Source organism: Balaenoptera acutorostrata, chromosome 6, assembly GCF_949987535.1.
Source record: "Balaenoptera acutorostrata chromosome 6, mBalAcu1.1, whole genome shotgun sequence".
Classification (NCBI taxonomy): Eukaryota; Metazoa; Chordata; class Mammalia; order Artiodactyla; family Balaenopteridae; genus Balaenoptera; species Balaenoptera acutorostrata.
This window is the reverse complement of record NC_080069.1, coordinates 88,862,844-88,882,229: the sequence shown is the minus strand read 5'-3', so window position 1 is coordinate 88,882,229 and position 19,386 is coordinate 88,862,844. Positions and strand designations below refer to the sequence as shown.

Genomic DNA, 19,386 nt, shown 5'->3' with positions numbered 1-19,386 from the left:
AGGGAGGGAGACACAAGAGGGAGGAGATATGGGGATATATGTATATGTATAGCTGATTTGTTATAAAGCAGAAACTAATACACAATTGTAAAGCAATTATACTCCAATAAAGATGTTAAAAAAAAATGCAATAGCCAAGAGATATAAACCTTAGAAGCTGAAAGAGTGTCTCTAGGAAAGTAATGATCCTACTGACTGCAGTAAAATAGCCATTATTTTTATTTCTTGTTCTCTTATTTATGTTAGCTATACCTTAATTTAATCTTGAGCTTAAGCAATTTAGATCTCTAGTTCCCAACCAGTTGATCCTTAAGCCTAACCTGATTGATCACCTATTGGTGGATGGAACAAGTGCAGGTAAGACCTTAGGTTAATGGTAGGGATATATAAATGGGAAATGCCAGAGCAGGGCCTGATACTGAGGGATTTTCAGATACTGGTTATTATTAGCTGATACCACTCATTGCTGAGCTCTTAGGCATTTTTTGGTAAAGGAGGCAGGATCCCTTCTCTGCAGTGCCAAAATGTCACCATCTTACACTGAAAGAATCCTTCCCTTAGTGTGTCTTGAATAATCTTTTCCGTTAGGGGGAACAAAGTAGGGTGTTAGTAGGAAAAAAACTTTAAGACCCCCAACCCAGATTTCATCCAGGTTATGTATCAATATTTCAAAAACCTTAATATTTATTCTTTTCTAATCCTTTAAATTTTTGCATAAATATTTATAATGTAATTATATCTCTTGTTCAGTATTCATTGTCAGTGATATTCTGTTTGTAATATACCTTCCTTATTGTATATACTTTAGAATTCGAGATTTTTTACCCCTATAAAAGGAAAGGGTCCCAGGAATGCCTAAATCATGTCTGCCACTCGCCTCTCCTTTTCACAGGGTTTTTGATAAAATATACAGAAGTAATAAGAGGGAAATAAGAATCAAGGCATCACTTTCTCATTATCTGACTTAGTGCCCCATTCCCTAATGTAGAGTTTTCTGGAAAGCAGGTCTAGTGCCTGTCGTTTAGATATAGGGCCAAAGAGAAGCCTTCAATTGAACCCAAATCTGAATCTTGGAATAGTAGCAGCTTCTGGCGTGCAATGACTGGCATGTTCTGGCAGGAGAGAAGTGGCCGGGCCTGCTCTAAGGAGTTAGCCCCTGAGTCTGTTGCCTACCCTGCCATGGAGAAAGTTAAAAGGAGAACACATGCATGTCCAGCTTCTGTTAAATTCACGGCTCCTGCACACCAGTGGACACGGTTTGGTCGTCGTCCTGCCTTGTAACTGATCAGATTAGCCGCCTTGCCCGCCTTGGTCACAGCCACTAGGAAAGGGTGAGTAGAGAGGCAAGCAGAGGGGCATTGAATATCGTCTCCCCCTCATACATCCGTAACTTTTCCAAAAAAAGTCATGCATTTAAAGTAAAATATCAGCCACAGTATCAGAATCTATCTGTATTTGCTTAGAGCTTGTTCAGTCCACGTAAGTGGGAGTGCTTGCTGTCCCCTTGAGCCGTCGTTAATGTAGATGTGCGCATAGCTGAGGCAGAGGCCCTCTGATCAGCTTGGTATGTGGAGCCCGAGACCTTTCCATTTAGGAACTCCTGGCTTAAGAGATAGAGACTCATGGCCTGTCTTGAGCCTCTTAATTGGTAAGGTAAAAGCTTTTACTGGGGTGTTAGTATTTGCTTTGTGGAGTGCTGTTTGAAGAGACCCACTGCTGCTGTTTGACGTTTCTAGATGAGTTGAAACAGAGGGCTGACCAGATGTTTTGGATGTTCATCATTCATGAAAAGATCAGTAATTACAATGACTATTTCCCTAATAACTGTTATGAGTTTTTATAGGGGATATTTCTTTAAGTGGGGCTATACTTGCCAATGAAAATTGTTCCTTTATCTCGTAAACCATTTAACAGTTGGTTCTTTTCATTTTCACAGGGAGCAAAGAGATGGTTCGAGTGATGCGGAAGAAGGGCATTGAGCATCATCCCAATTTTCGTGCAGTTAAACATGTCCCATTTGACCAGTTTATACAGCTGGTTGCCCATGCTGGTTGTATGATTGGGAACAGCAGCTGTGGGGTACGAGAGGTTGGAGCTTTTGGAACACCTGTGATCAACCTAGGAACACGTCAGATTGGAAGAGAAACAGGTATTTACCTTTGCTTATATTTCAACTGACTAAGCTTAATACATTTGTATGGGTTATTATAAAGTATGCACGTATCAGTGCCGGCATATGTGTTTATCAATAAGTGAGTGAATGAGGTTAATGACCAATTGTAGCCTGAAACCTATAGGTAGCACACAGTGATTACCAAATTTTTTATTGTCTTTGTAATATCAGAGCTAAGAGTTTCTTAGTTAATTATGGTCTTTGATGGCTGTGTTTAAGAGAGAATGTGATTGAATGTGTTATATGAATGCTAGTCTTTCGTTTTCCTGTGCCCAGTAAAATGAAGAAGGGAATCAACAATAACTCTTACACTTTTGGTCTGAGTAGTGGGGGTATTCTTTCCTGATATGGAGGACCCTGAGGAAGGAATAATTTGGGAGCGGGTAGAATGAAGAGTTCTCTAATGGCCATGTTAAGTTTGAGATGCCTATTAGATATGAGTGGAGATGGCAGGTTGGCAGCTATGTTGTTCCAGGGAGAGTTGAAGTTGAAGATACAAATTTGAGAGTGATGGCGTATAGATGGTGTTTAGTTAGGATATCAGTTCAGCTGCTGTAACAGAGAGACCCAAAATAATAGTGCCTCAAATAAGTTAGATTTTCTTTGTTTCTCACTGGTAAGTCATCAGAGACTTAGCCTCCATCTATCTTCTTGATGGTTGCTCCAGCTCTTGCTGTCAAGTGCACATTTTAGGCACTGGGAAAGGAGGAGAGGGGAAGATGTCCTTCCCTCTAAAATCACAACTTGGAAGTTGCAAGTATTTCTTCATACATCCTATCAGAATGTTGTCACATGGCCACATCCAGCTGCAAGGGTAGCTGAAGAATACATATACCCTTTAGCTGGGTGATTAGATGCCAAGCTAAAAATTCTGCTACTGTACAAAGGATATTGAGGATAATGACACACTCTGCCAGAAATGGTATTTAATACCAAGGGATGAAATGAGATTACCCAGGGGGAACATGTAAATAGGGAAGAGAATGGAGCCTAGGACCAAACTCTGGAGCTCTTCTGATGAGGAGGGAAGGGGCCAGGAGGGAAGACTGAAAAGGAACTGCCAGAAAACCAGGAGTGTGATATTATTAAAGTGCAGAAAAGAAAGGGTTTCAAGGAGGTGGTGTTGAATGATGCTAAGAGTTCAAATAAGATGTGAACATTGGATTTGGTACCAGGGTCTTCTATCAAAAGCAGTCTGTCCTGGGACTTCCCTGGTGGCGCAGTGGTTAAGAATCTGCCTGCCAAGGCAGGGGACACGGGTTCGATCCCTGGTACGGGAAGATCCCACATGCCGCGGAGCAACTAAGCCCGTGCACCACAACTACTGAGCCTGCGCTCTAGAGCCCGCGAGCCACAACTACTGAGCCTGCATGCCACACCTGCTGAAGCCTGCACGCCTAGAGCCCGTGCTCCACAACAAGAGAAGCCACCACAATGAGAAGCCCGCGCACCGCAATGAAGAGTAGCCCCCGCTCACCGCAACTAGAGAAAGCCCGTGTGCAGCAACGAAGACCCAATGCAGCCAAAAATAAATAAATTTATTTTTAAAAAAAAGATTTCTCTTAAAAAAAAAAATGGCAGTCTGTCCTTTCTGCCACCACACTTACACAAACACGTGCCCCTCCATCCTTTCCTTCTTACCTTCTTTACATTGGAGGGTGTGGGGTCACCCCTGCCTGTCCACTGCTCAACCTTCTGCCTGTGTTCTACATCCCCACCCCTCTTCCCTTCTCAAGGACGTTTCTCTTCCATGTATCTTTAGCCTCCTCAGCATTTAAACATGCCTAAGTCTCTGGTATCTTCAAAACAAAACAATACAACACAACCTCTCCCCAGCCACCACCCTTCTGCTTTTCTCCTCTTCATAGCCAAGTCTGTTGAAAAAACATGTCATTGTCACTGTATTTACTCCCTCAAATTGGTCAGAAAATGTATGGAAAGGAAGTGACTGCATCAACAGCTGACTGGCCAGTTGACTAACTGGCAACCTGGCCTGACCAGCTGATCCCACAACTGGCTGAGTAGATGGAAGGCAGGGCAGATGGAAAGAGTGGACATGCTGGATGAATAGATGAGTGGCAAGTGGATACTGGATTAATTACCTTATTTATTCCAATAAACAAGAGCTTGATTTATTCTCTTTGGAAATAAAGGAACCTATGGCCCTTAAGTATCTGATATATGGAGATCTTGCTGAGAGTGCTTTAAAAGGTACAAAGTAGAAAAGTTCGTCTCTCTAATAGAAGACTTGTTCGAAGCCTTCTGGGTTTCAGGGCTACTTATGAGCACGACGCACTGCTCATTTCTATATTCTTTTGCTTCTCCCACTTCCGAATCACCATATGGCACTGGATTTACCTAGGGGAGAATGTCCTTCATGTCCGGGATGCTGATACCCAAGACAAAATATTGCAAGCGCTGCACCTTCAGTTTGGTAAACAGTACCCTTGGTGAGTGTATACTTTTAAAGTGATTTAAAACAGGAGCTTCTCTGAGCACCATTTTCAAGCTGTTTAGTCATCCTAATGGTGCTCTCATTCTACATCCTTAGAGGTCCCTATCTACTGGTGAGACAGGGCTTGCTAATATACCCCCTATTACTCTACCAAGGGTTCCAGTGGAGAATAATTTATTTGTCTCAGTTAATTAATATAGCACTTCTGCTAGGAACTACTGCTTTAGCCTATTTTGAATTTCTATAAGTATTAGAAAGTAATGTAATGATTTTCTTTAAAAATAGTATAGTTCAGCATTTTAATTTAGACTATCCTGTTTCAAATTAATCAGATTTTCCTTTATTTGAATCTTTTTTTCTGAAAATTTTTTCCCTACAGAAGTAAAGATGAAAACCAAAAAAGCAAAAAAAAATTTTTTTACTGTCCCAAACTATGATATATTCTGAAATTGGCTTAACAAAGATAATTTTTCTTTGATCTTACAGGCAATTTGTTAATGATATCTCAGGCAGGAAACAGCTGTATTTCAATCAACAATGGTTTTAGATATTCTATTGATAATATGAAGGTATTTAGTTAACAGTGTTGCTGAAGAGACCCAGATGTTGTTATTTTAAAAGAAGAAGCCCAAACTATTTATTACCCGAAATTTCAGATTCCAATAATACTATGTCCTCAATATAATTTAATATGTACAAGAGAAACAATTTAATTGACTCTTTGGACATTGCAGTTCAAAGATATATGGGGATGGAAATGCTGTTCCGAGGATTTTGAAGTTTCTCAAATCTATTGATCTTCAAGAGCCACTACAAAAGAAATTCTGTTTTCCTCCTGTGAAGGATAACATCTCCCAAGATATTGACCATATTCTTGAAACTCTGAGTGCCTTGGCTGTTGATCTTGGTGGGACGAACCTCCGAGTTGCAATAGTCAGCATGAAGGTAAAATAACTCCTAAGGTCTTAACTTTATATCCCATATGACTAGTTGATTTTTAAAAAGTGTGGTTGGAAGGTAGGACTGGAAACATACACAAGAGCTTGTAATCATTTGCCCACAGTATTGACTTCTGGTTCCATTACAATGTGTGTCTCACTATTTTACTAATCACTAACATTTTAAAGAAGTAAAGTTCTCAGGGAATCCAAGTTAGTAGACTTGAGTTGACAATGGGAGACCCATTAGGCATCAGAGAGAGCATCTGCCACCCAGGAGACCTGAAATTCTATACTTGGTAACAGCTTGGAGCATGGAGTATGTTGATTACTCTCACTACCCAGGGGAGGGTGTCTGCAAATGGTGAGGGGAATTGCTTCTCCTCTAGATCATGATTTTAGTTGCGTACAGCATACCTTCAATCTCTTAACCAAACCATCACCACAGTGTTGACAGAGCCTTTATAAAACACCAAACTGTCCATGTTAAAATGATCTCTGATGACTTAACAAGGAAGAATAAACCTAACAGAAAAATCTTTGTTTGAAGCATTGTAGATGTGTGAAATTTCAGGAATCCATGAGCAATACAGAGGATTTTAAACACAGAGTTGTGTAGATCAAATAAAGAAAAGCAAAACAAAACATAATTTTATCTAGTGAAGACAAAGGCCTCCTTTTTAAATACTCTTTAAAAAGTATTAATAGAAAAATATTTTCTTAACATAAAGATGATATATTCCATATCAATGGCGAACACCCTCTGTAGTGGCATTTCTAGAGGCATTCCTATTAAAATCAAGTGGAAAAGAAGGATGTTTTCTGCAACATTTAACATAATTCTCAAAGTTAGGAAGGGAATAAAGCAAGGAACGAATAGCAAAAATGGCAATTGTGGACAGGGTAAAACAAAAAATACTATTTATAGACAATATGAATAAACCAACAAGCTTGTAGAATTAATAACACAATTGAGTAAAATGGCTAGATATTATGATAAATATATAAATATCAATAACTTTTTACTTATATGAAATTGTAGGTAAAGATTTGAGTTTTTCTGTAGGTATTTATCAACCCTGATTGCACATTAGTGTTACCTGGAAGCTTTAAAAAATATATGGATGCCTGGCTCCCACCCCAGACTAGTTAGATGCCAGTCTCTGGGGGTAGGGACTAGGCATCAATATTTGTTCAAAGCTGCCCAGGTGGTTCTGATGCACAGTGAAGGCGGAGAAGCACAACTAGGTTTATTTTTAATGACAGTCATTAGTGACAGCTTTAACCCTTGTAAATGGATAAAAATCCATTAATAACAGAAGAATGGAAAAAGAGATCCTATTTAGAACAAAAACAGAACTTATAAAATAAAGTTTTCTGGTTTCCTAAACCAGAAAACTATGTGATCTATAAAAAGAAAATCTAAAAACTTTACTATAAAATATAAAGGCTTGAAAAATATCCTGGTTAGGAGTGCTGAGTATTTTTTTAAATGTCAGCACTTACCAAATTGAATTATGAGTTTAACGTAATTCTAGTCAATATTTCAGTGAGGTTTTTTAAAGTTTAACAGCATTATTCTGAAATTTACTTAAAATAATAATACAAGTGAGAAGAGCAAAGAAATTTAAAAACAAGAATAATTAGGAGGGACGGTCCCTGATTGGTATTAAAACATATCACCAAGCACAGTAATTTAAATATGGTTCCATACCATTATTGACTTCAGTTATGGCAGATGATTAAAGCTTAACGACTTAGGATATTTATTTAGTTGCTTCAGTATTTAAACAAGGAAATTTTGTCAACCTGAAAGAGTTAAAAATGACCTTTTAATGACGATTCAGATTAGCCAACATTCACCTTATGTTTAAGAGAGGGCCCATCTGGTTGGCTGTGGAGTTGTCCTTGCTTCAACAGCCATATGCTAGGTTGTCTTCCCAGGAAACTACTTGAGTGTATCCCAGGGCTGGCCCAAGCCAGACAGTGGATCCCTTCCCTAGCAGTCATCTGACTCTGCAGTACTGTCCTAGAGTAATGTCTGATTTATCTTGAAAAAGGTCAGAGATTCACTGTATGCTCCTTAGCTGAGACCATGAGACAGATCTGTTTTTTCTCTTTTAGGGTGAAATAGTTAAGAAGTATACTCAGTTCAATCCTAAAACCTATGAAGAGAGGATTAATTTAATCCTACAGATGTGTGTAGAAGCTGCAGCAGAAGCTGTAAAACTGAACTGCAGAATTTTGGGAGTAGGTGAGATTGTAAATTACATACCTAAGCAATGTTCATTTTAATGTACAAAGTTTGCTGAGTTCTGATGCATGATGGAACATCAGGTCACTGTCTTCCCTGTGTGTAGATGGCTCCAGGTCCTGTCTGTGGGCCCGGGGCCTTCCTGGGACCCCAACAAACATTGTGAGGGAAGCATTGATGGAACTGTCAGTCTATGGGGAGCCACAGATTTAGCTCAGAACTGCCTTACATTTCCTTGCAGTCCTTGGTAATGTTTGTTTTAGGAGATCTTGGGTGAATTAATTTGTGTTCCAAGCCCAGAAAGTCGGCACACTTTTCTGAGATTGCTCATCAGAATCATTTTCCTTGTGTTTGTGGTGGAGCTCAGGCATTTCCACAGGTGGCCGTGTAAATCCTCGGGAAGGAATTGTGCTGCATTCAACCAAACTGATTCAAGAGTGGAACTCTGTGGATCTCAGGACCCCCCTGTCTGACACTTTGCATCTCCCCGTATGGGTAGACAATGATGGCAACTGTGCTGCCCTGGCAGAAAGGAAATTCGGCCAAGGAAAGGGCCTTGAAAACTTTGTGACACTTATCACAGGCACAGGTAAGAGGAGTAGAGACGGCTGCTTCAGGAGCTAGGGTGTGTGTTGGGGCACGTGCCTTTACCACTCAGCCAGGCAGTTTACAAGTCAGCTTTCACCTTCACTTCCTGCTTGAGTAGAGCCTGAAGGTGAGAGCTGAGGGCCCGCCCAGGCCTTTTCTGAGCATGTGCCCGGCCCTGTGCATGCATGTGGCCTTCTAAATTCCCAGGAATTGTCCGAGCTAGTCAAAGCTCTTATTCCCCAAAGCTTCTCATTGCTCATTCCCCAGGATTTCCTCCTACTCTCTTTGGTTAGTATATTGTTTGTCACAACTGTTGTCCATTGCCCTAGGCAGTAGAGACTAATAACTATATTTTGCCTTTAAATGTTTTTGATGAGTGCCCCCTGGATAGCCCCCTCAGCCCTGGGAAAGTTCTGGGGTAGGTGAGATAAAGGGAAGCCCTTTGAGCTGGTCCTCCAGGAGCCACCAAGCAGGTCAAAACAAACCACCACAGTTTTTTGAGAAGAAGGTTCATTCTGCTCTCTCCAGTACTGCCATCTGTACTGGGAATGCAGGCTATTATTCTAGGCCATCGCCAAGCTGGGGCGTGAGGGGTAGGCGTGATGGGACCAGAAAATGCCAGAAATCTCTTACTAAGATTCAGCCGTTTTTTTCTTGATTAATTATTCCCCTGGTTGTTGTAAAGTTTTGGTTAGTTTCCAGAGTTCCAAAAAACTCGATTCTGACAGTTTTTGCCAGTTTGTTCATTGCTTTAGTGGAGGGATGGGCTTTTGGAGTTCCCTACTCTGCCACTTTTGCTGATATCCCAATTTGTTGTTTAAATGAGAAGACGGGCTCAGCTAGTCAGTGTTCGAGGCAGCACTTGGTCCCACATATGCCTAACTTCAAACCATGCGCGCTCTTTTTTTTTTTTTTTTTTAATTGGGGTATAGCTGTTTTACAATGTTGTGTTAGTTTCTACTGTACAGTGAAGTGGAGTTCCCTGTGCTGTCCAAATATGTATAAAACCGTGTGTGCTCTTAAACTCCACATTATACTACCTCCCTAATGCTGAGCTCATGCACTTCTCTTAGTCTCGGACACAGTTTTAGCAAGCTTGGATATCATTTCCTAGTTCAGAGCAGTAATAACCTGCAAATTAGAGGAGTGAGGGTTGATGAGTAGGTGCCACAAGAAGTAAGAGATGGCAGGACAACTCTAAAATGCAGACCCTATTAAAGCAAAACGCCCTTTACCCCTTACTAACTCCTCAACTCCATAACAAAAAATAGTCATCGATATTCATAATTATTGAATCATAGATTTTTAGACATGGTGGCATTACGAAGAGGCAAAACTATGTTTCATATTCTCTGTTTAAGAAAGCAGGTGGTGTATGAAACCTTTCAGAAAGATTGTCTTATCTTGGGTTTCTCCCACAGCAGAGCCTGAGACAAGGAGTTCAGTGGGGGTATTTTATTTTGGAGGTGATTCTGAGAAGCAAGAGTGAGGGAGTGGGAAGAATGGAACAGAGTAGGAGAGCCATTAGAGGATGTATTATCAAAGTTGCCTTGAGGACAGTGGGGGCTGAAATCTACCAGAACCTCCCAGAAAGCCTGCAGAATACTACCCAGAGTTGTCCACTTAATCTGCTGGCTCCTGTCTCTCCTTGGTTGACAGTTGCTTCTGGGCAACTGTGCTTGCATGGCTGCTAGGCTCTTACTTGAGTGTTGGAGAAGGCCTTGGTGAGAACCAAGTTGAAATCATAGTGAGCCAAGCAGATGCAACACAGGGCATTGGAGGATCAGCTAAAAATATTTCCATACAAAATGATTCCAGGTAAAGCTTTGGTACTTAGTAAGTTTCAGCTATCTAGGAAAGTAGGCACCATATAGAACCTCACATTCCAAAGCTTTGCTAAACAGAGGAGGCATTGCCATAGCAGAGTTTTCTGTTTCAGGTGCAGAGCCACTTCAGTGATTGTCGTCTCTCACTATAGGAATTGGCGGGGGGATCATCCATCAGCATGAACTGATCCATGGCAGCTCCTTCTGCGCTGCGGAGCTTGGCCACATTGTGGTGTCCCTGGATGGGCCTGACTGTTCCTGTGGAAGCCATGGGTGTATTGAAGCATATGCCTCTGGAATGGCCTTGCAGAGGGAAGCAAAAAAGCTACATGATGGTCGGTTTCTTTCACCTGAGGAATTAAATAGCCAAATGGTAGACAAGTACTTCAAAGTAGATATTCCAAAGAGAGCTGAACGCTGACGCCAGAACTTTTAACCTTTTCACTCCCTGGAGGAAAATCAGGGCTCCACATACTGCAGCTCAAAGTCTCCTTGGTCCTGACCCGTATTAATACCGTTCCTCTCCAGCACTGGGAGGGCCGGGGTCTTGAGCTCCAGGATAGCAGGGGAGATGTCTTTCATTTTTGCCTTCTCAGCCCCTAGCACAGGTTGGGTACTTAATACAGATTTTAATGGAGAATTAAATGGATGAACATATTACAATTTTTCAACTCTGAGAGGTTTATTTGAATTACACCTATTTCTGGACATGTTATAAATGTCAGGATGGTTTTTAGTCTAATGCAAGAGGGAGTCGTTTAGTATCATTACAACATGGTATGTCAAGTGCAGTGAGAACGATGGCCAAGGAACATAGATGCATATAGGAAGGACACCAGTGTTCCCTCCCCACCCTCTCCATATAGGGAAGGGAGCGTTAGGGTGCTGTCCTGGGAGTTGAGAGTCAAGAGGGTAAATAGAATTATTGAGGCAAGTTTGGATGAGCCAGGGAGCATTTCCAAGCATAGGAAACAGTGGTGTTTGTGCATAAGGGCAAGGCAGGGTATAGTGCAGCAAGAGGTAAGCCAGGACCAGCAGCTAATGGAAAAACCACTGAAAAATTTTAGAGAAAAGACATAGATCCAAATTTTAGATTCTTCACCACACTTTTTTTTCCTAGCGGGAAAATGGTAGTTGAATGGAGGCTGGCTTTAAGGGGGACAGTTCTAGAGTGACTTCCAGTTTTCTGGGTGGACAACTTTGGGGGTGGGGACATGAGAGGAGGAACAGGGCTTGGCAGAGCTGACGGTTGGGAACCAGTGGGACATGCAGGTGGGACTGCGCAGGAGGCAGCTGGCTGCAGGGGTCTGATGCTCAGGAGAGGGAACAGGACTGGAGGTCGGGATTTGGAATCATGGGCATTGAGGTGGCCATTAAACCTGTGAATGAGACTTGGAGTGAGATGAGAGTCGAGGGTGGAATCCTGTGAAATGTCAGCACTTGAGGGCAGGGAGGAAAACCAGGAAAGGGTAAAGTCACAGGAACCAAAAAGGGAGTGTTGCAGGGAGAGTAGTGGGTAGTGTCAAGTGCTGAGTAAGAGGAAACCAGAAAGTTCATTGGCTTTGACCGTGAGGAAGGACATCATTTGAAGCCCTGAAAACAGTGTTTATTTTTCAGTCTCATTTTTATCATCACCCCCACTGAGGAGCCTAAATGTTTAGACATTTTTTCCTAATCATTCAACCCCATGAAACTTTAATACCACAGATACATTGTTTATCTGTTGTTTGTTACTGTCTGTATAAAAAGAGTAAGAATTTTTTTGCCCACAAGAACCAGTTTTTGCCCCCATGGGGGTAAATGCATATCTTAAAGAAGTTCAGTCAAGTGGGAGCAGAAGCCTAACTACCCTGAGTAAGAGCAGAAGTGAGGGTTGAGAACGCAGGAGAGGAAGGGTGGAGGAGCCCTTACAAAAGGCCCCTGGGGAGGGCGGAAGAGATGAGCTGCAAAGCCCTGGTGGAGGGGCGAGAGGGAGAGCAGCAGGACGTGGGATGTGCGAACACAGACCTGTTTATAAGCAGGGGCAGAAGAGTAAGGGAGTTCTGCCTGGAAGCGTCCTTTATCTGAGAGGTCAGAAATGGGGAAATCTCTCGGTAGCGGGAGCGGGATAGACGACGGTCTGAGGAGATGAAGGCTGAGAAGGGCAATGAACGGGAATGGGAGAGAGTGGCCAGAGCAGCTGTGAGGGCCCCTGGAAGATAGGAGACCACCACTTGGTGTCTAGGTAACCGTCTGCTTGGTTGGGATTGTCTCCCATCAGAGCCCAAGTAATAGCAGATGAGGAAGGAGTCTGATCTGGGTTGGTGGCTGGCAGTGTGAGGGGCAGAAAGTCAAGGACTATAGATAACTACAGAAATACCTACCGTTCATTTAGCATTTACTCTGGCCAGCACTTGAGTACTTAAGTCCATTTTCTCATTTAATCCCTAAAGGAATCCTGCCAGGGTAGGTATCATTACCCCAGTCTTGGAAGAGAAACACGTGGAGGTGACACGACATGGGCAGGGTAGTGCAGCCAGTGGTGGTAGAGCTGACAGCTGAACCCAGGTCTGTCCGTTTCTGAGGTGCTGCGCCTTCCTGCCACTGTGGGTCACTGGCAAATAATGCAGCCTTGCATCTGGGATAGATAAGGAAGGAGATGAATGCAGAGGAGTTCTGGTAATTTGGGGGGAAAAAACACTTCAAGACTGTTTAATATGGAAGGGGGAAGTGAAGGAGGCTCTGGCCAGAGTTGAGATTTCCAGTTAGAGAAGTTCTGGATGATGTATAAGCAGGCAGCAAGAGGGCAGCAAAGCCCTCTGGCAAATGTATATGGATATTTACGAATGATAAAAAGCTTTGCAAATGTGAAAAGGGATTATCATCTTCCCACTTGGGGGCTTGCTGCCCACAGGCATAATTATGAGCTTGGCCTTCTGCAGCTCATGAATGACTGCTTCTCCTTCTCACCTCTGCTCAAACAGAAGACCAACTCTTGGTGGAAGGGATGTCAGTGCCAAAAGACGAAGCTGTGGGCGCACTCCATCTCATCCAAGCTGCGAAACTTGGCAATGCAAAGGCCCAGAGCATCTTGAGAACAGGTGAGCACGCGGGTCTGGGCAGCTCTGCCACGGGGGCGGGGTGGGGGGGGGGGCTGTGAGCCCTCAGACGGCCCAGGGCTCCGGCAAATGCCCAGCCCTCAGGACCAGTGCAGAGGTAATTTTCCTACTTACTGCATTCAAGGTATTTGGCAGCATTGCCTTTTTAAACAGGTTTTTGTTTTGTTTTACAACTATGAAAAAACTACTTGTTCATTTTCTGGAAATTTAGAGAAATACAGGAGAGTAAGAAAAAGTATCTTTTAGTTTTACTGTTCAGATATCAACTATTAACATTTCCTTCCAGTCTATTTTTTTTTACATAGTTGAGATCATATAGTATAGTATATGTACAGTTTTATACCCAGCTCTTTTCATTTCCAAGTATCACATAATCATCTTTTCATATTAAGGATAAATCATATAAACAGCTTTAAAAGTACTGCTTCCATGAGGTCGTGTGAACGAACTATTCCTGGCTGGTGCTCTTTTCCACCTTCCTCTTTGACTTTGGATTTGGCTCTCTCCCTGAAAACTTTTTAATTTTTGTTTTCCTGTAGCTGGAACAGCATTGGGTCTTGGGGTTGTGAACATCCTCCACACTATGAATCCTTCCCTTGTGATCCTCTCTGGAGTCCTAGCCAGTCACTATATCCACACTGTCAAAGACGTCATCCGCCAGCAAGCCTTGTCCTCGGTTCAGGACGTGGACGTGGTGGTTTCGGATTTGGTGGAACCCGCCCTGCTCGGCGCCGCCAGCATGGTTCTGGACTACACGACTCGCAGGATCTACTAGTCCTCCAAAGAGTGGACGTGGACTCCGGAGATTCAAGAGCTCCTTGGTGGAATCAGGTTGTCTTCTAGATGAGCATTTCTTAAAAGGCAAATTTGGTATTTCAATTTATTTGGCAGGCAACTTTGGCAGTTTCTGCCTTTAGTCTCCTCTTCCAAAGTCACTTTTCCCAACCCCTGTTTTTGTAGATGCTGCTCCTTGTGGGGTCATTTCAGCTCAAACCTTGTCACAATCTTCTGTGCCAAAAGGAGCTACAGTAGCAGCCGAGGAAGCCTTATGACTCTGCTTATTAGATGTACCACTTAGACCTGCAGGCCTTGCTTGGGGTGTGACCTTGATACTGGAGTTTGGATTATTAATCCTGCCTCCTCTGACCCTAAGTTCAGAACACAGAAAGGGATCCAGTCAGGGAAGAGAAGGAAATCTCACCATGAAGGGCTTAAGTAAACCTTTCAAAAGCAGTTTTATTGAGGTATTTTTTTTTTTGAGGTATTTTTTAAAGTGCACAATTTGGTTAAGTTTTGACATATATGTACCTATGAAACCATGGCCACAATAAGGACATCAGGTGTATATATCTCTCACCCCCAAACGTTACTTGTTGAAAGATGTTATTTGCTATTACTCTCTCAGAATCCTGAGCAACTTTAGATCAGGGATCTGAATTACAGTGGCCTTAGTGACCTTGTCCTTATCTTCTTAAGGCCAGCTGAGAAGCCACTAGGACTTACAGCCTCTGAAAGATTAACCATCCCAGAAGGATCGTTGCTACTGACAAGCAGACACCTCTCCCTTCAACAGCTTTTCATACTATGTTGAATATGACCCTGGAGTGTTGATTAAGGCAGTGTTTGTTGTGTGTCATACCTAGAGCCCACATCTGTGAATCTGGATTCTGGCTAAATAAGATTCCACGCTCGCACTGGTGTCAAGATAACAAAGGCCAAGGTTCTTGCTATTAATTTCAACCTGGAAGAAATACTGATAGCCACCATTTATTAAGTGCCTACTGTGTGCCAGGCTCTGAACTTGGTGCTTCATATGCATTATTCTAAATTCTCACAACCAGTAAGGTAGGTGTTTTAATTCCCATTTTATAGAACCCCAAACTAAGTCTTAAGTGGTGTGCCTAAAGCCGCGTGGCTAATGAGTCTTAAAGACAGGGTTTGACCCGGGTCCCTCTGTGTTTTTTCTGCTAAGCCACACAAACCTCTCTTCATATCAAAAACTTCCAAAGTGCAAATATATTCTAATTTATTCCAGGCTACCAAGAGCTTTCACAAGAATATCTCATTACCAAATGAATCGATTCATCCTTGACACTATCTCTCAGTGGTGAATTTAATAAAATATTCCTGTATGCTGTGGAAATTTTGTCAGTACAGTATTTGGCCTAGTGACAGGTTTTTATGGGTACTTTTAGATGACCTAAAAAAGGACATGCATATGTTTTTCAGATTGTTTATTATTTTAGGAAAACCTGAAGGTTTCTACAACATTATTTCAGTGTTCACATATAAAATGAAGGAATCAAGTTTGCATTTGAATTACTTCCTTCCTGGTGGGTTAATGTGAAAAGATAGGTTGCCTGATTCTTAGAACTCTGTCAGCTCTGAAATAATCTCCAGGTCCTAGCTGATTCCTGGAAAGGAAGCTAGTTGGCTTGGCCATCAGTGTCTGGGGCGGGTCGGTATACCGTGAAGGGGCATCAGCTGTTCTTTGACAAAACCTACAACCACTGTATACACCAGACAGTTGCACTGCTACCAAGTTTCATACCAAATATTTGGAAGGATGGTATTGAATCTAAAACCAAATCTTAGTTTTTATTAAATTCATGGAAAGGCTAATATATTCCAACATAATTATTACATATAGATAAATGATCACATCTTAATTTATTTTAATGTAAATATTTTTATGTTACTGTTCTGAGCCAAATTCTAAAAAAATAAATGTATTTCCTTGTGGAAATCCTGCCACTTTTGTATTTTGTTTTGTTCTTAATTAACTCATTAGCTAAAAGCATTCCCCTTCCCAAAAGAGATTTGTTGTGCTCCTTACTTTCTGAAGGTCATATAACTTCTTTAAGGCATTTAATAATTGATTTAACAACCACCCCACCAAAAAACTTTGTTAATAGAAAGCATTGTTATATAACTTTAAAATATATATATTGCAAAATGATCACCACACTGTCTAGCTAATATCGTCACAATACATAGTTAAGGGTTTTTTTCCCTTGTGATGAGAACTTTTAAGATCTACTTTCATAGCAACTTTCAAATATGCCATATAGTATTATCAACTGTAATCGCCATGCTGTACATTACATCCCCATGACTTATAACTGCAAGTTTGTACCTTTTGACCCTCTTCACCCACTCCCCACCTCCCAACCCCCCACCTGTGGCAACCACCAATCTGTTCTCTGTCTATGAGCTTGGTTTTGTTTTGTTTTTTTAACATTCTACATATAAGTGAGATCATACGTTATTTGTCTTTCTCGGTCTGATTTATTTCACTTAGCATAATGCCCTCAAGGTCTAGCCATGTTTCACAAATGGCAAGATTTCATTTTTTTTCTAGTGGCTGAATACTATTCTGTCATATATATTTACACCACATTTTATTTATCCATTCATCTGTTGATGGACACTTAGGTTGTTTCCATTACCTTGGCTATGTAAATAATGCTGCATGTAAGAGTGCATATATCTGTTTGAGTTAATGTTTTTGTTTTCTTCAGATAAATACCCAGAACTGGAATTGCTGGATATGGGAGTTCCATTGTAATTTTTTGAGGAACCTCCATACTGTTTTCCACAGTGGCTGCACCAGTTTACATTCCCACCGGCAGTGCACAAGGGTTCCCTTTCTCCACCTCCTCTCCAACACTTGTTGTGTTTTTGATAACAGCTATTCTAAGAAATGTGAGGTGGTATCTCATTGTGGTTTTGATTTTCATTTTCCCTGATGATTAGTGATGTTGAGCACCTTTTCATTTACCCATTGGCCAGCTGTTTGGCTTCTTTGGATAAATGTCTATTCAAATCCTCTTATTTTTAAATTGGATTGTTTTTATGCTATTGAGTTGTATGAATTCTTCACATATTTTGGATATGAACCCCTCACTGTATGTATGATTTGCAAATATTTTCTCCCTTTTAGTAGGTTGTCTTTTCGTTTTGTCGATGGTTTCTTTTGCTGTGCAGAGCTTTTTAGTTTGATGTAGTCCCAGTCATTTCTGCTCTTGTTGCCTTTGCTTTTGGCATCAAATCCAAAAAAATCATCACAAGACTGATGTCAGGGAGCTTACTGCCTGTGTTTTCTTCTAGGATTTTTATGGTTTCAGGCCTTATAGTCAAGTCTTTAATCCATTTTGAGTTAATTTTTGTGTATGGTGTAAGATAATGGTCCAGTTTTCCCAACACCATTTATGAAGTGACTGTCTTTCCTGATTGTATACTCTTGGCTCTTTTGTCATAAATTAACTGACCATATACGCAGGGGGTTATTTTTGGGCTCTCTATTCTGTTTCATTGATCTATGTGTCTGTTTTTATGCCAATACCAGACTGTTTTACTATAGCTTTGTAATATGGTTTGAAATCAGAGTGATGCTTCCAGCTTTGTTCTTTCTTGAGATTGCTTTGGCTATTCAGGGTCTTTTGTGTTTCCATACTGATTTTGGATTGTTCTATTTTTGTGAAAAATGCCATTGAGATTTTGATAGGTACTACATTGAACCTGTACATTGCTTTGGATAGTATGGACATTTTAACAATACTAATTTTTCCAGTCCATGAGCTTGGTGTCTGTCTTTAGTTTCTTTCATTGGTTTCTGATAGTTGTCAGTGTACAGTTTTTTCACCTCCTTGGTTATATTTATTCTTAGGTATTTTATTCTTTTTGATGTAATTGTAAACGGAATTGTTAATTTCTCTAATAGTTTGTTATTAGTGTACAGAAATGCAGCAAATTTCTGTATACTAATTTTGTATCCTATAACATAATTCATTTATTAGTTATTAGTAACAATTTTTTGGTGGAGTCTTTAGGGTTTTTTATATATAAAATCATGTCATCTGCAAATAGTGAGTTTTATTGCTTCCTTTCCAACGTGGATGCCTTTTATTCTTTTCTTGCCTAAGTGCTCTGGCTAGGACTTCCAATACTATGTTGAATCCATTTAAAATTTGACATAAAAAGCAAAGTGGTCCCAAGAAAGAGGTTTGAAACTAAATATTGAGCACTCACTGAGCTTCTGAGCCAACTCCTTCCTTTTTTATGAAGCCCCATGTGAGTAATGTAGGCATTAGAAACAATCCAAAGCTACTACTGCTATGTAACAAACCACCTCAAAACTTAAGAGGCTTAAACGGTAATCATTTTCTCTCATGGTTTCTGTGGGTCAGGAATTTTGGAAAGGCTCTACTTGGCAATTCTGACTTAGGGCATCAGATGCACTTGCAGTTAGACAGTGGCTGGAGCTGGAATAGGTTGGAATAGGGCTGGCCATGCATCTCTCTTTGCTTGTAGTTTCCAGGTCTCTCCACGTGGGCTGATTTGGGCTTCCTCATAGCATGGTGGCTCAAGGACTACCAGCTTCTGTGTTCCGACAAACCAGCCGTAAGCTGTATTGCCTTTTACAACCTAACCTTGGATGCATATAGCATTACTTTTGTCATATTATCCAGTCACCTCTTGATTTCAAGAAAGTCAGACTTCACTGACATCTGATTAACTGCCACATCCACCCTCAAGAAGCCCATCCTGTGTGGGAGGCAAGACAAGTCCAGATGACACCAACCAAGACAATATCAAAAGGTAAGCTGTTGCACGTAGAGGACCATGGGAGCTCAGGGGAAAGGAAAGGCATTACGGAGGTGGCCTTTCAGCTACTTCTTAAACCAGATTTCAACATTTTCAAGGGCATTAGCAAGGCCCAGAAGCAACTAATGGTTGTTGAACAACAGCAAGTGATTGCTTGATTACAAGTGGAGGTGGCTAAAGGGGAGGAACAGCAAAGAGGCCAGAAATGTGGGCCAGATCAAGGAATGCCCAACTAAGAAACTTGGAGAGGGGAAAGTAGGCAGAAAAGTAAATGTTCCTCTCCCTTCCAGACATAATTACCATAGGAGAGATGGTGGACTTTCCTTCTCGGCAATGGCAAGACCTAACCCAGCTCCAACTCCTGAGTGTGGCATTACAGGTGTTTACATCAATCTCCAACTTGGACTAGTATCAGGTAACCATTAGTAGCAGATTTCTGAAATATGG

The 19,386-nt window shown here is 41.4% G+C and overlaps 1 protein-coding gene across 5 annotated transcripts in view; it reads left to right on the top strand.

Moving 5' to 3' along the window:
* The window catches only part of GNE (glucosamine (UDP-N-acetyl)-2-epimerase/N-acetylmannosamine kinase), a 54,448-nt gene that overhangs the window by 25,357 nt on the left and 9,705 nt on the right, over positions 1-19,386 (top strand). For 2 of the 5 annotated variants that reach the window (XM_057547684.1, XM_057547683.1), the window contains 8 exons: positions 1,937-2,149; positions 4,536-4,623; positions 5,363-5,573; positions 7,691-7,820; positions 8,188-8,409; positions 10,387-10,569; positions 13,198-13,314; positions 13,872-16,078. In XM_057547684.1, coding sequence (XP_057403667.1) covers positions 1,937-2,149; positions 4,536-4,623; positions 5,363-5,573; positions 7,691-7,820; positions 8,188-8,409; positions 10,387-10,569; positions 13,198-13,314; positions 13,872-14,107 — 1,400 coding nt within the window. In that variant the 3' untranslated portion in view covers positions 14,108-16,078. Of the gene's footprint in view, positions 1-1,936; positions 2,150-4,535; positions 4,624-5,362; positions 5,574-7,690; positions 7,821-8,187; positions 8,410-10,386; positions 10,570-13,197; positions 13,315-13,871; positions 16,079-16,853; positions 18,600-18,645; positions 18,757-18,803; positions 18,934-19,229; positions 19,355-19,386 lie in introns of those variants that run through there. The other 3 variants (XR_009008536.1, XR_009008537.1, XR_009008538.1) reach the window with 3 other exon arrangements.